The 15,437-nt window shown below is 43.1% G+C and overlaps 1 protein-coding gene across 1 annotated transcript in view; it reads left to right on the plus strand.

Annotated features, from left to right (window-relative positions):
* The first annotated feature begins 4,905 nt into the window (after positions 1-4,905).
* LOC147724945 (uncharacterized) overlaps positions 4,906-15,437 on the plus strand; it is a 239,703-nt gene continuing 229,171 nt past the window's right edge. Inside the window, exon 1 of the mRNA XM_086966444.1 lies at positions 4,906-7,056. Within this exon, the coding sequence (XP_086822570.1) occupies positions 5,177-7,056 (1,880 nt within the window). The 5' untranslated portion in view covers positions 4,906-5,176. The remainder of the gene's footprint in view (positions 7,057-15,437) is intronic.

The following is a 15,437-nucleotide window of genomic DNA, read 5'->3' on the forward strand; positions in this document are numbered from 1 at the left end:
GCAAGATTATTTCTCTCCAAACACAAGGCAAGGGACCCATGATGTTCTCACCAAACGATAAGGAAAGGGACCCACGGTAAGACCAGCCATTGACATTCACAAGAGGTAAAGGCACATGGCTAAGCCATATACCATTATTGATAAAGAACCATCAGTACCTCCTGAAAGGTCCAGTGGCTGTATTATATTAGATATTATACTTTTGAAAATGAGGTGTTATATCACACATGTTATGTTTTTTCCATGGCACATCTCTATGCCACGGTTAATGTAAATCTATCGACTAAAGCATGGATTTGTTGTTGCACAAACAATTCAAGGCACTTCAGGGGATCTGGCAATATATGATGTGATAGACATGGAGATGCATTTGAGCAGGGTAACACACCTTGTAGTACACACTTGTATCTGCAGCATTATCTTTGTTCAAGTAGAAGAAAGTGAGTATCTAACCAGGTAAGGGTTTGATTGACTACCTGTATTAGTGTTGTGGGGATCTAAAGCTAGTAGAATCCAGTGCCATGTTTAAGTTAGAGGTTGCAAAAAGAAAAATTGATAGAATGTTGAACAATGTCAAACATACACCCCAGTACAGAGATCTTGGCCTAAATCAATTTTGTTTTGCTCCCCATGCCATTCTAGTTTAAGCCCAGCCATATGCAAATCAGTCTTGACCCTGCTTCCCATGGACCAGTCCAACCCGTACTGCCTGGCCAGGTCCTCCGTGTTACAGAAACGAGCATCCCGGTACTGGTTTTACCCTCATCATCAAGGTTAGCTTGACTCTAGTGGGATGGCGAGCATGGCTGGGCATTACCGTTCCCACCTGGGGTGACAAATGCAAAAAGAACAATTGATGGACAGAATTTTGAACAATCTCAAACATTCACCCCAGTACAGAGATCTGGGCCTAAATCCATCGTTTGTTTTGCTCCCCATGCCATTCCAGTTTAAACCCAGCTATATGCAAATCAGTCTTGACCCTGCTCCCCGTGGGAACAGTCCAGCCTGAACTGCCATCCCAGTTCTTCCATGGACCGGAAACAAATCCGGATTTAAAATTCGAGGGTTTTCTCTAGAAAGTTTGAGATCGTGAAACCAAGTTTGATTTCTCAAACTGACTTTGTTAAAGGTAAGTGTACCAGTGTCATGTCAGACTCAAAGATAACTACCCGACCACTGCCAAAAGAAGAAAAAGCATTTGCAATGCAATAGGTCTCGCATTTACACAATTTTAAGCTATTGGCATTGTAAATGACAATGCCTTTGTTTTGTTTTAAAAATCAAATCATAAAAAAAGCATTGTCATTTACAATGCCAATAGCTCAAACATGCGTAAATGCGAGCGAGACCTATTGCATTGAAAATGCTTGTAATTTCCCCCAAGCGCCTGGAGAGCTGTGCTAGATAAATGAAAGCTATTAATTTAAAATAAGGATAAGAATTCAAAGCTAATAATTTAAAATAAGGATAAGAAATCAATGCAGCGATCTCTGAGGTGGAGGCGGGCAAACAGTGTTGTGTGAGGGGGCTGAGGAGGAAGTGATTAAATGAGGTCCCTGCAAATAATGTGAAAGTTAACCAAATTATAAAATTAGAGTATTGGCTTCAGAAGGGTGGTGGGGGTCCTGCAAGCAGTGCTGTGGGAGGGTTGAGGAGAGGCACAGGGTGATTAAGGGATGGCAAGCAAATTAAGTGACTGAAGTTTCATTGGACAAGTAAACTGAACACAACCAGCGAAGACGCTGGCCAAGTAAAAAGGAGTTCTCTCAACGTATAAAGAACCTGAACTGTAAGAACACATGTAACACGGACAGTCCTCATAGGAGGATATAAAATTCCAAAAGGATGTACTACTAAGTGTTTTCACTAATGAAAAGCCAGCCTTTCTAAAGGACAGCAAGAGGAACCAATGAAAAAGATGTGTTTTTTGAAGCCCATATCCTAGATACAGCATATCTCTTCGAGACTGAGCATGCAGTGCATGCGCTGCCTAGGCGAAACCCAAAAATAAGCAGCTGAACGATGGGCAGTTAACCTTTGTGAATGACCTACTATTGAGCACGAACACATCACCATGTTTTTGGTAACTTTTAATCTGTTTAGCTCGAAACACATTTTTGGGTTTAAAACCTGAAGATTTGCCGTAGATGAATTGTGTGGCAAATACAGCAATTATATAGTTAAGTGAAATGGGCAGCGGGCATTGAATTTCATAAATCCAGTGGTCATGACTAGGGGAAATGGCAGACCTCTGGTCTGGTTCTATAAAGCAGTAGTAGAACTTTGGGCATACCTTTCCTCCCTTAGGGGCACATGGGAAACAGCCCTAGAGGGTGGGCGCAGTGACATGAATGGCAATGTATATCAATCAGCATTTGTATAGCGTATCACTATGAACCCTAAGGGTTTCTGGGGGCTGGGGGAGGGGCATTGAGGTCTTGATGTCTGCCAGCGTGGATGCTATTCATAGGTAGAGGGGCAGGTTGTTCTAGGTCCTGAAGGTGATGTAGGAAAAGGAGCGGGCCCCGCAGAAGCTGTGGTGGATGTGGCGTGTGTGTCCGAGGGCGAGTGAGGCCGAGTGCACCTGTCTTGCGGGGTAGGTGGAAATTTAGTCAAAGGTTGATTTAGGATGGTCCTTGGTTGTGTAGAGCTTCGTGTGCGTGAGGAACTTGAACTGTCACCTCTTCTGGATGGGTAGCCAGTGGAGGTTTCTGTGATGAGGCCCGTGTGGGTAGGTTCAGGAGGAGTATGGCTGCAGTGTTCTGAATGATCTGGAGGTTTATGAGGAACTAGGTGGAAATTCCGGCATAGAGTGTTGCCATAGTCAAGGGGACTGGCGACAAGGGCGTGTGTAACAGTCTTTCTGGTGCTAGCAGGGAACCACCTGGAAATTCTGCAGAGCATGTGGAGGGTGTAGAAGCAGGAGGAGGCGTTTGCATTTACCTGTTGCTTCATAGTCAGTTGGCTGTCGAGGATGATGCCGAGGTTGGTGTGGTTGGCATGGTCTCAGTTCTGTGGCTGGCACGGAATCCTGATTGTGAGGCATCGAGAAGGTGGTTTTGTTCCAACTATTCGGTGAGCTATTGGTTGATGGCTTTCTCAAGGACTTTGGCCGGGTAGGGGAACAGGGAGCTAGTTTGGTAATTTTTTAGGTCACAGTGGGTTTCTTTAGGAGTAGTTGGACCTCTGAGGGGCTGTAAGTGAGGGTGCCTCGTTTCGTGGTCTTAGCGTCTTAGTTGGAGGTTGAGGTGTTCCATGATCGGTGGTGACGATGCATCGAATGGTTTCCTTCAAGATGAGAACGATGCCTCCACCGTTTTGTTGGTGCTATCTCGGTATATCATCTTGTAGCCATCGAGAGAGGTGGGGTTCAATGAAAGGCTGAGCCACGTTTCAGTGATGAAGGCTACGTTGGGGGAAAGGGTGGTGATTGTGTCTCAGATTTCCATGGGTGTTTGCAGAGGGAGCGGGCATTGAGCCTTACCTAAAGGTCTCCTATAATTCAAGCTTGATAAATACAATTATACAATTTAACATGTTAAGGAGGACTTCCCTCACCCAGCAGAAAATGAACAAGCTAATTCTGACCCCTCTTCAGGAAACCCACATTGCTGTGAGATGCACACAGGCTTCAGACCCATCCTATAGGATTGCCCTTCAGGAAGTGGCTTTGAAATTTGATTTGACTTTCATAATAGGTAAGAGAGCTATCACCTTTGCATGAAAGACCCTCAAACCTTCCTGGCTACTAGTTGGAGGAAAATTGTGATTCATTTGGTGGATGCAGATAGTCTTACACTACACAGAAAGAAAAGACTGGGATTGAGGGAGCCGCCTAGAGTGCAGCCCTGGAATAAAATGTTACCGTTATTCAAGATAATAACAAAGATGATCCATAGATGTCCCTATACAAACACAAGTGTCATAAATGAAGCCTAATGTTTGTATAAGTAAACTATATATATCTTCTGAGTGGGCTACAGATCAAAATAAATGGTAATTTGGTGTACGTATACAGTGAATAATGAGTCAATCCCCTGAGAAAATCAATTGAATAGATTATGAAATATTTTCTCATGCTAATCCTGATTAATTACGTGGGCCACTCGGAGGTAAGGTGGAGTGGTGGTTTTTAACACCTTAGCTGCGTGTAAACATTTCTCCCCAGTGCTGCGCTGTCCATTAGAACTAGTGCTGAATGGACGTTCAATGGTCGTGCGCAGCACTGGGGAGGTAGCGCTGCTGACGACCATTGGCCGTCAGCAGCACTTAAGGGGTTAAATGTTTTTGCTGTATACAGTTTCTATTTGATCTCTTAAAGATCAGATATGTCATATGGAATAATGTGGGATACATTTTTAAATGTGACTGTGATTTAAGCCCCTTGCTTGCAATAAAGTGTGGGGCTTAACTGCAATGCTGCCCTTTAATGTATCTATGATGATAGGGGTTTGCAATAAATAAAATCAATGAAATATTTGAACAATAAAAAGGGAAGCAAACTGTGAGGACTCACAGCCCCATCATATAAAGAACACTCTCAGCCCTGCACTCCAGTGTGCTGTTCTGCCTTGGCCCAACCCCCCAATCGTCTTCCATTCATGTACATGAGAATGGTGCAAACAACTTCATCAAACTGAGCTAAATCAATGACCTTGAATTCTTTGGAAATGCCTGAACCTGCTTCCAGATATGACATGGTACATCATTAGTTATACATGTTGTTCTTCTCTCTTTGCGTACCAGTTGGTGAAAACTTACACAAGTCTCAGCATTCCTGACCAATGCAGAGATGCATACTCTTTTTAAGAAATTGCAACATTAATTGTTTGTGCATAAGTGAACACTAGATGCCTTTTAACCGCTCATTTACATATGATTTTCTTCTCTTTCACAGCCTGAAAGGTTGCTGGAGAAGAGACCTGCTGTACAATATGATGCACTAACAATGCAGCCCACCATCCGCAGCAACTGTGGTAAAAAAAGAATCGTACCACAGCAAGGAATGTTAGGAAACACTTCAAGATCACATCTGTATACACATAAGATCTGTTGTGGAGAAATCCCATGCCACTGCAGAAAGTGCCTGTTAACCTGTACCCCCAGCTTGAAAAAGTTCACAAGTTAGAGAATTATCTCCAAATACTTTTGCAATGGAAAACAATCACAGTTGATGGCTTTGCTATATCAAAACATCTATGCTGGGGAGAAAACTCAGATGGCTTGCATGGAGAGTCTCACTCACAATTCAAACCTATTTAAGCACCAAAGGATCCAGACTCCAAAGAGACAGTTTCAGTGTCCAGAGTGTGAGAAAAACTTCACTCGCAAGTCCTCTTTATTAAATCATCAAAGAATCCACACTGGTGAGAAACCGTACCAGTGTACGGACTGTGGGCAGAGCTTCATTCAAAAATCAGATCTGGGGAAGCATCAAAGAATCCATACTGGGGAAAAACCATACCAGTGTACGGACTGTGGGAAAAGCTTTACTAACAAGTCCTCTTTATTAAATCATCAAAGAATCCATACAGGGGAGAAACCGCACCAGTGTACGGTCTGTGGGAAAAGCTTCACTCAAAAGTCAGATCTGGGGAAGCATCAAAGAATCCACACTGGGGAAAAACCGTACCAGTGTACGGACTGTGGGAAAAGCTTTTCTCACAAGTCAGATTTGGGGAAGCATCAAAGAATCCATACTGGGGAAAAACCATACCAGTGTACGGACTGTGGGAAAAGCTTTTCTCACAAGTCAGATCTGGGGAAGCATCAAAGAATCCATACTGGGGAAAAACCATACCAGTGTACGGACTGTGGGAAAAGCTTTACTAACAAGTCCTCTTTATTAAATCATCAAAGAATCCATACAGGGGAGAAACCGCACCAGTGTACGGTCTGTGGGAAAAGCTTCACTCAAAAGTCAGATCTGGGGAAGCATCAAAGAATCCACACTGGGGAAAAACCGTACCAGTGTACGGACTGTGGGAAAAGCTTTTCTCACAAGTCAGATTTGGGGAAGCATCAAAGAATCCATACCGGGGAAAAACCGTACCAGTGCATAGAGTGCCAGAAAACCTTCACTGAAAAGTCTGGTCTGGTGAAGCATCAAAGAGTCCATTCTGGGGAGAAACCATACCAGTGTACGGACTGTGGGAAATGTTTCTCTGAAAAGGCATATCTGGGGAGGCATCAAAGAATCCATACAGGGGAGAAACCATACACATGCACAGAGTGCCCAAAAAGCTTCACTAATCAACATGTTTTGATATATCATCAAAGGATCCATTCTGAGGAGAAACCATACAAATGTAAAATGTGTGATAAGACCTTCAGTCAACCCTCACATCTTTCCCGGCATCGTAGAATTCATACTGGAGAGAAACCATACAAATGTACAGTGTGTGAAAAAAGCTTCAGTCAACGCAGTAATCTTTACTCTCATCTGAGGATCCATACTGGGGAAAAACCATATCAATGTCCGGAGTGCCAAAAAAGCTTCTCTTTGCTGTCAAATCTGGTACTACATCACAGAATCCATACTGGGGAGAAACCGTACCAATGTACGGAGTGTGAGAAATGCTTCACTAATCCATCAAGTTTAATAAGTCATTTGAAAATTCATACTGGGGTGAAATCAAACAAATGCACAGAGAGTGACAAAAGCTTCAGTCTACTCTCTCATCTCCAATCGCATCAGAGGATTCATACTGGTGAGCAACCATACCAGTGTACAGAGTGCCCGAAAAGCTTCAGTCAAAACTCTGAACTCTGTAAGCATCAAATGACTCATATTAGGAAGACACCTCATCAGTGTTCAGAGTGTGAGAGAACTTTTGTTCGAAGGTCACATCTGGTTCATCATCTGAGAATCCATACTGGGGAGAAACCATACCACTGTACTGAGTGCACGAAAAACTTCAGTCTACGCTCTAGTCTTTATAGGCATCAGAGAATCCATACTGGGGAGAAACCATACCAGTGTACTGAGTGCACTCAAAGCTTCAGTCTACGCTCCAGTCTTTATAGGCATCAAAGAATCCATATTGGGGAGAAGTCACACTAATGTGGTGTGTGCGAGAAAAGCTTCACTCACACATCAGCTGTTGATTGTCATTTGAGAATCCATCTTCACATCTGTACATCAATTGATCCATAGCTGAAAAACCACACTGGTGTACGGATTGCAAAATCAGCTACACTAGGAGAACAGCTTTATGAAAACATCACTCCCTTCATAATTATGTGAATCACCTGGTTGTTTCAAATTTGGGAAGGGCTTATGCAGTTGGCCCCAAGATAATATCAGAGGATGGATTTGGGGCATAAATCATGGTTTAAAAAGACCAACTGCAACCTAAATTTAGCCTAAGAGATTAGTAAAGCAGAATATGAACACAACAGTGCCCTACTCAAAAATGTCCCTCCTACCCATAGGGAGATATCTCAATCAATTTGCAAGATTTATTTTCCTTTGAGTAAGATGTCTGTATGATGACTGATACATTTACAAAGACTAAAGCCACACAGAACTGTATCCAGGGCCACTTAAATTATGCAGCATGGTAGGACATAATTATGCAGCACAGTTGAGTAAATTATGCTACAAGAAAAAACAAATTATGCATCTTAAAGGCACATTTTCTGATAGTATTACTTAATTATATTGTAATTTTTAAACTTGTTAACACTGTCTGGGCTAAGGTTTTATGGGAGCCAGCACACTACATTTACTTTATGCCACAAATATTATTGCCCAGAATTACTAACCCAAATAATATCACTTTGCTCCCCTCCCAATCACAAACTATTATGTGCAGAGGTAACCATAACCTCATCCTCTGAAAACGTGGGGAGGGGAGCCTTGATGAAAGAATAAGGCAATGGATGCACTGCCACTGTTAGACATTATGTAACAACACAACTGTATAGGTCTGTCGAGAGTTAATCCATAACTCAGAAAGTAAACCTTTCACTAAACTTTTTAAGGTTCCTCTTCTAGGATCAACTTCTGAATCGGTTCTATGGATGTAATTGGCTGGACCAAATCACTCCTACTTTTGACCTCTGAACACTCTCCTGTAATACTCACTGTGTCAATTTCATGTTACTGTTATACACAACATTATGGTATCTGTAGCCATCACCCTCTTACGCACAGTATTGAGCAATGAAATTTGAGAGATAATAAAGACTTATTTTGAAATCAAGAGAAGCCTTCATACCAGTGGCATGCGGCAAAAGTAATTAAATAACTTAAATCGTACGAAATAGACTCACTAAACTAAAAAGGGTAATCAAGGCTCTTGCAACATTATACCAGATGCTGTACACTAGTAGATATGCATGCTAAACTCAAAGAATTTAGAGAAGAAGCTGGCAGAGACTTTACATTTCTGTGGAAATATAAAGCTGTAAGAGCTATGTGGAAGGGAAATCCCAAGGCTATCCATTAGAGGTGAGAATAAGACCACAGTCAGCAGTCTCTCTTATTGTTCAGATTGCTTCCAGTGAGGGACATCTACTACACCGTCTCAAGATATGCTAGACATATTCATCAAATATCAATAAGAAATACTAAGACAAAGCCACATTAGCGTGGCTGGAGCTAGACAAGCTCACAACATTATGTCAACGTGTCACACCGGAAGAAGTTAAAGGTGTGGACAAAAATCTGAGGAATGGTAGTGCTGGCACGCTGTCGCCTAGAAAATCTGCACATTAGTGGTGAGCAAATGTTGAAGGGGACTTGTTAACCTCAAAGTCTATGAGGTAATCTGTCAAAGAGACAAGATTCAAAACAGCATTTGAAAATACAGTCAATAAAACGGACTTACTCAAAAGGAAAGTTTGAGATCAGAAATTTATGAAATAGCATGTTAGTTTATTACAGTTTAAGGTACAATACATAAATTAGAAAAATACACATGCAGTATTAATTCTTATTGAAGTTACAGAAAATCATTTTCCTTTAAAACCATTAGTTACAAGAATGCAATAAATCAGGGAAAATAGATAAAGTCTCAGATATGCAGTTAATCAGTAGAAAATCGGACAGTATCCCTTGTGAGCTCGTAAAACTGTTCATAGAAATCCGGCCACCCCCAAATTTGATGGTTTCTATATCTTATTTCAGCATACAAAAACTATGGAGATTGCATAGTGAGCATGGTATAATCATTAAAAATTTTTTTTATAACTTTCGTTTTTGATTAGCAGGGACATAACCCTATTGTATTTACACTAACTACTCTAACCCACTGCATGATTCATCCCTTAAAAACCTAATGCCATCTGGACGGAGTCTGTACAAACTGGTTTCATAAGCAACAGAAAACAATTGTGAATGACTGCAACACAGTGTGTAAGCAGGAAGAGACTTGAAAAGAAACTAAAGGCTTCCTCTAGTGAGACCCTCAAGAACAATGTCATCCAAAATAAACAGTGTACATCTTGCTAGTATTAAACAAGAAATATAAACAGAATGAATGTCATGATGCTGTAGCCATTTTAGCAACAAGACCTAGTTTAGTCTAAGCCACATAACGCCCTAAAGCACATCTTAATGGTTTTGTTTCAAATGCAATAGCTCCATGTTAGTGCACGTGTGAGTTTAAGTGAGGAGTAATCAATATTAATGCACATGTGTTGCCAAATGTAGAAAAATTAATCAGGAAGTGACGGCATCCCTATCAGAATTTGTAAAGAGCGCATAAAAGAGTTTGTCCCAATACCTCTAGCTGTATATGAGGAAGCATGTTCTGTTAGGAAGCTCCCATACTCAATGTGAGAGCTATCCACATACCTAAACCCTACTATAGGTGCAATCATGTGTTGTGGGGTATGGTCTGGGTCAAAATCAGTGATGTTGCCTCTAAGAAATGCTACAAACCAGCAAGAACTGGGTTTTCCGCTTAAATTGCAGATTGGTTATTTAAAATACTTGGGCACATTATATCACTAAGAATAGACACTAATCTGAAAGCAAACTATGGTAACTGTGTCAACAACATAACCTTGTTAATAGAGAAGAGGATTAAACTATCCATATCAGTAGCTGGCAGAGTGGCACTGATGAAGATGGTTCGGCTACTAAAACTATGATATCTCTTTCAGAATATCCCCATACCTCTAACGAGAGCGCTCCTTATGCAATTTATAACAACCATGGTTAAAGTTGCATGGAAAGGCAACAGTCAGCTGATCGAATTAGCAGCTTTCATGAATAGCAGAGGCGCAATCCCCCTTTCCACCTTTTGGACATAAAGAGTATTTGTCAGGCAGAGCAAAGGTCAGCTCTGCAGACACACTTTGTTTTCAGGTCAGGCAGCCATGAGCAAGACTTCTGGCTGGCTGAGCTGAACTTTGCCAGGCAAAAGATGTAACAGCTCCCATGGGCGTGGCCTCCTCAGCTCGGTAAGTGCCTCGAGGGACTCCCCCTCATGATACAATAGCTTCATATCTAGGGAATTCATTTTTAAGGCCTAAAATGCCCAGGTCCTAGTGTTTATCATTGACACCTCATTGCAGAATGGGGTGGGGCCAGCAACTCTAACTGAACCCATCCCACTCTGTGAGGAGTGAGTGACTGCTGCCTTCTCACGTTGGCTGACCTGATGTCAGCCAATGCGTGTGTGGCCCCCCCTCATTCTACGCTCTGATCACTGTCCGCCACTGCATATGAAATGGGAGGATTTGTGGCCAATCATTTTGAGGTACATTATCTCTGGTTGTACAGGCCCAATTTCCACACCAATGTTTCCAAACAGCAGGAATGTTTCTCAGTATGACCTCAAAAAAGGCCTAGTACATCCAGTATTCCTGAAAACACTTAGGCTAATCCTAGAGCTAGATACACATAGTACGATATACAGTGAGAGCCTGGTCGAGACTAGCCACGCTGGGCAGAGTGACTGAGATTACTTCCCAATATCCCAGTACTTTATTACCCCAGTTTGCACTTTGGTGCAAACAGTACTACTAAAAAAATTGAAAAGGGATAGCCACATGGGGAGTTGTTTGTAAATAAAATGCTTTAGTAATACCAGGAATACTTGGGTGTGACTGCTGGCTTCTTTCTAGATATGTTAACATACCATTCATTGAGAAATGCTGCTAGAGACATTTTCCATCAGTACCTGAGGAGCTTGTGAAGTTGTTACTTGCGAGCCCTCAATCAGTCAAATTATTCACTAATGTAGTGAAGTGAATTATGGGTGCAGATATAGGATATTTGTAGCACAGTGGTCTTTTCGCTGTCAGCAGACCAAAAGAATCTCTCCCAGTGGGAAATTGTTATGTCGAAGTTGTATCTGTTAAAAACAAGGTTATGGATTATGTTTGGACTGGATTGCCCAGAGAAGGAAATTAACCACTTGAACCAGAGTATTACAGTAAGGTACAATCCGAATTGGTGCTTTAGAATGGATTGGTTAATGATGTACACTTTAGTGAAGTGAATGATGGGTACAGATAACAAAACAAGTAGGATTAAGTGGTCTCAAGGTTTGGGAGTCAATATATTGGAAGCTCAGTGGTCTTTTTGTTGTCGCCAAACCAAAGAAATCTCTCCCAGTGGGAAATTGTTATATCCAAAGTTGCATCTGCAAAGAACAATGTTATGGATTATGTTTGGAATGGATGGCCCAGCAAAGTAAATTAACCACTAGGACTATAGAATTACACAGAACGGCACAAGCAGAATTGACGCTTTAGAATGGATTGTTGTTAGTTGATGATAAATTGATTCCTCCTTGTGTGGTTAGCTTGATATTGATTAACATTAATCATGAAATAAATTTAGACATGACTGCACAAAAAGAGATTATTAGAGAGTTTCTGGTGTCATGTGATGGAAGAGAAGTGGAAAGATGGGTCGAGAAGCGTAGTGTGTGTATCAGCAGTGACAACGGTTTGCAGCCCAGGATGGCAGCAGCTGGTTGTCTTGGAGGTGTGTGGGGCAGATTGTATATAGGTGGTTGGGACCCTTTCATTATCTGCCTCAATTTCAGAAGTATACTTTGGTTCTTATCAATTGTATGTCAAAGTGGCTGGAAGTGAGGTTCTTCAGAGAACCAACTGCTCATAGTTTTTTGTTTTCCTGACAAATGTTTTTGCCAGAAATGGTTTTCCAGCTGGATTGCACACAGCCAATGGAGTGCAATTATCTCTGAGAAGTTGAAGGAGCTTTTTGGTGGGTGCATGAATAGAGCACTAGAGGAGCAGTTTGTACCTTCCCCAGAGCAGTGGTTTCCTGTAAAGAATTAATAGGATGGTGAATGAGTGTGTGCGTGTTGCTGCTGTAGGGTTCAACGTGGAAGATTCCCTAATGTCAGGCTTATCGCAACACATTGCATAGTGTCACTGGTGTGTCTCCTTTCAAAGCCCTCAGAGGTAGAGTTGCTTTTGATTACCCACTTCCTGCCTGGCTGAGTAAATATGGTAAAAGAGAAGACCTGGTTGATGGTGAGAAATAGAAAAAGCGTAGATATGGTTGATGACAAGAAATGGAAAGGAATACTGGAGAATTTAAAGCTGTAAACTTGTGGAGTATAAGTTGATACATTTCAAATAACTCCATTGGGTATATGACATGCCAGATATTATGACTAGGTATGGTAGCTAACTTTTGATACTGGTGACATGCGACTTGTGTGGCAGAGTTCATGCATTTTGCGTGGTACTGTCCCTTGATAAAGTTCCGGATGGCCGTCGGCCCTGTGACCGAGAATACCTGTGGTCTAAGCCCATTCGCTGCACTACTAGACAATCTGAAGAACAGAACAAAAGTAGAAAGGAAGTTTGTCACCATTGCTGCCGCCACGAAGAAACTGGAGTAAGATCACAGAGGAACACCTCAACACCACCCTCCTCTATGACCCCCTTCGCTACGACCAACGCCAACTCTGCAGCCAAAGTACTACACCGCTGGATCTCCAGCGGCGCAGACAAGCTCACACCCCTCCGCCACCCTGTCAAACAACGCCCCCTGAAGGCTGCCTGGTTCACCTACGACCTCTAAGAAGTCAGGCGCTCCTGCAGATGCCTAAAAAAACTCTGTACATGAGGTACAGGAAAACCACCAAAGACTAGAACACCTACAGGAGCGCCATGACTGAATACCACCAGTGCATAAGAACCACCAAGCGGACCTTCATCGAGAACAAAATCCACACCAATGCCAGTAATGCAAAGAACCTGCTACTACCTAAGACACCGCTATGAAGAACACCCACTCGGGGGCCCACTGCGGACCCGGCCTGCGGCACATCTACCACAGAGCCGCCGCAGCCATAGCACCGGAATCAGGCCGGACCATTAACGCCTCCTTCGAATCCGGCATCTTCCCTGATAACTGGAAGCGGGCAGAGGTCAAACACCTCCGTAAGAAACCCTCAGCCGACCCGACGGACCTGAAAAACTACCGGCCCATCTCTCTCTTTCCCTTTGCAGCTAAAGTCACTGAGAGATTCGTCAACGCCTAGCTGACCACCTCATCCCAGAGAAAACCATCCCCGCCACCGATGACATCTGCATGCTACTTGATGAGGGCCACACTGCTGCCCTCACCCTGTAAAACCTCTCCGCAGCCTTCGACACCGTCTCTCACGGCACTCTCGCAGTCAGACCCCATGATACCGGCATCCGAGGAACTGCCCTCAACTGGATCCACTCCTTCCTCTCTGAACCCACAGAGATAAACTGTGGAGTACCACAAGGAACCTTGCTCAGCCCCACGCTTTTGAACATCTACATGGCCCCTTTCGCCGCCATCGTTGGACAGCATGGGCTCAGCATAGTACCCTAAGCCAACGACACCCACGCTCATCCGCTTCCTTACGAAGAATCCTGAAGACACCAGACTTTGCTTCCAGAAAGGAATGAAGTACGTCACAGCCTGGATGAGCAACAGGTGCCTGAAGCTCAATTCTGAGAAGACAGAGGTCCTCGTCCTCATACACCACTTGGGACAACACCTGGTGGCCTTCCGCCCTCGGAAACCCACCCACTCCTTCAGACCACATCCACAGCCTTTGCATTATCCTAGACTCCTCTGACACCGTGACATGCCAGATCAACGCTGTCGCCTCCACCTGCTTCAACTCCCTCCGCATCCTCCGCAAGACCTTCGAGTGGATCCCCCACCCGCCCAAATGCAGAAAGACTGTCACCCACGCACCTATAACCAGCCGACTGGACTATGACAACGCCTTCTAATTTGGAATCAACAGAACCTTGCTACATAAGCTCCAAACCATCCAGAACATCGCAGCCAGACTCGTCCTTGGAACCCCACAACACGAGCACATGACCCAGGACCTACGAGACCTCTACTGGCTCCCCGTTGAGAAGAGAGTAACCTTCAAGCTTCTCATCCACACCTACAAATCCCTCCACAATTTCAGACCTAAATACCTCAACAAGAGTGTCTCCTTCCAAGTACCCAAAAGGAACATCCGCTTCGCCGACCTCGCCCTAGCAGAGACCCCGCGCATCTGCAGGTGGAACAGCCTTCTCCTACATCGCAGCAACGACATGGAACGAGCTCCCAGTCAACACCAGACACGCCCCTACTTAGCACACCTCCAGGAAGAGCCTCAAGACCTGGCTCTTGAACTGATCTGGAGCTGCACCCAAAGACCTCCTTCCCCGCCCCCCCAGGGCCTTGAGACCCTCACGGGTGAGTAGCATGCTTTATAAAACCCTGAGTGATTGATTGTTTGCTGTGCTAATGGGTAAACTCAGAGTTGCTATTACATGGTGTAGGAAACATTCACCATAATATTCAATTTGGCTTATAGACCTCTCCCTATGTTAAGAACTGTCTGGAGTTTACACCTCTACGTTCACCGGCACATCTTGCTCCAGAGATTTGTGGACCCCTCCACCTACATACTTTACCAACTGAAACCATATGCAAGATGTCTTATGTAGATGGATGGCTGCCAACATTTGCTTCCGCCTGGTCAGGATGATAGCTTAGAGCTGTTTGTGTAACTGTATAGTAAATTAACCATTATATTCTAGAATTTAAATGGCATTAATAGTGATAATCCATGGGTTATTGGGTATGTGTTGATAGTACCTGCTTTGGTTGATTAAAATACTCAACAAAATGGAGCACATTCCCTGTTTTAAATTCAAAGACAATTATGGCTGTGTTTTTTTGCTACAGAAGTAGTACTAACATACATGTATTTATCCATTTGTAAACAAAATTCTGTATCCTATCCTAAACTAAGTGTAGGGGAAAGTATCTTTATCTGGCATTTCAGCTTTGATAATATCAAAGACTCTTAGGTGGCCTACAATATACCAGACAATGCATATGGAAAGTGTTTTTTTTTTTTCCAAAGAAGCTCTCAATCACAATTTTATAGACGCAAGCTAATCAGCCAAAACGCCCAGCATAAACTCGCTGCCAAACCTGAAACAAA

The sequence above is a fragment of the Lissotriton vulgaris genome, chromosome 4_1, assembly GCF_964263255.1.
Source record: "Lissotriton vulgaris chromosome 4_1, aLisVul1.2, whole genome shotgun sequence".
NCBI lineage: Eukaryota > Metazoa > Chordata > Amphibia > Caudata > Salamandridae > Lissotriton > Lissotriton vulgaris.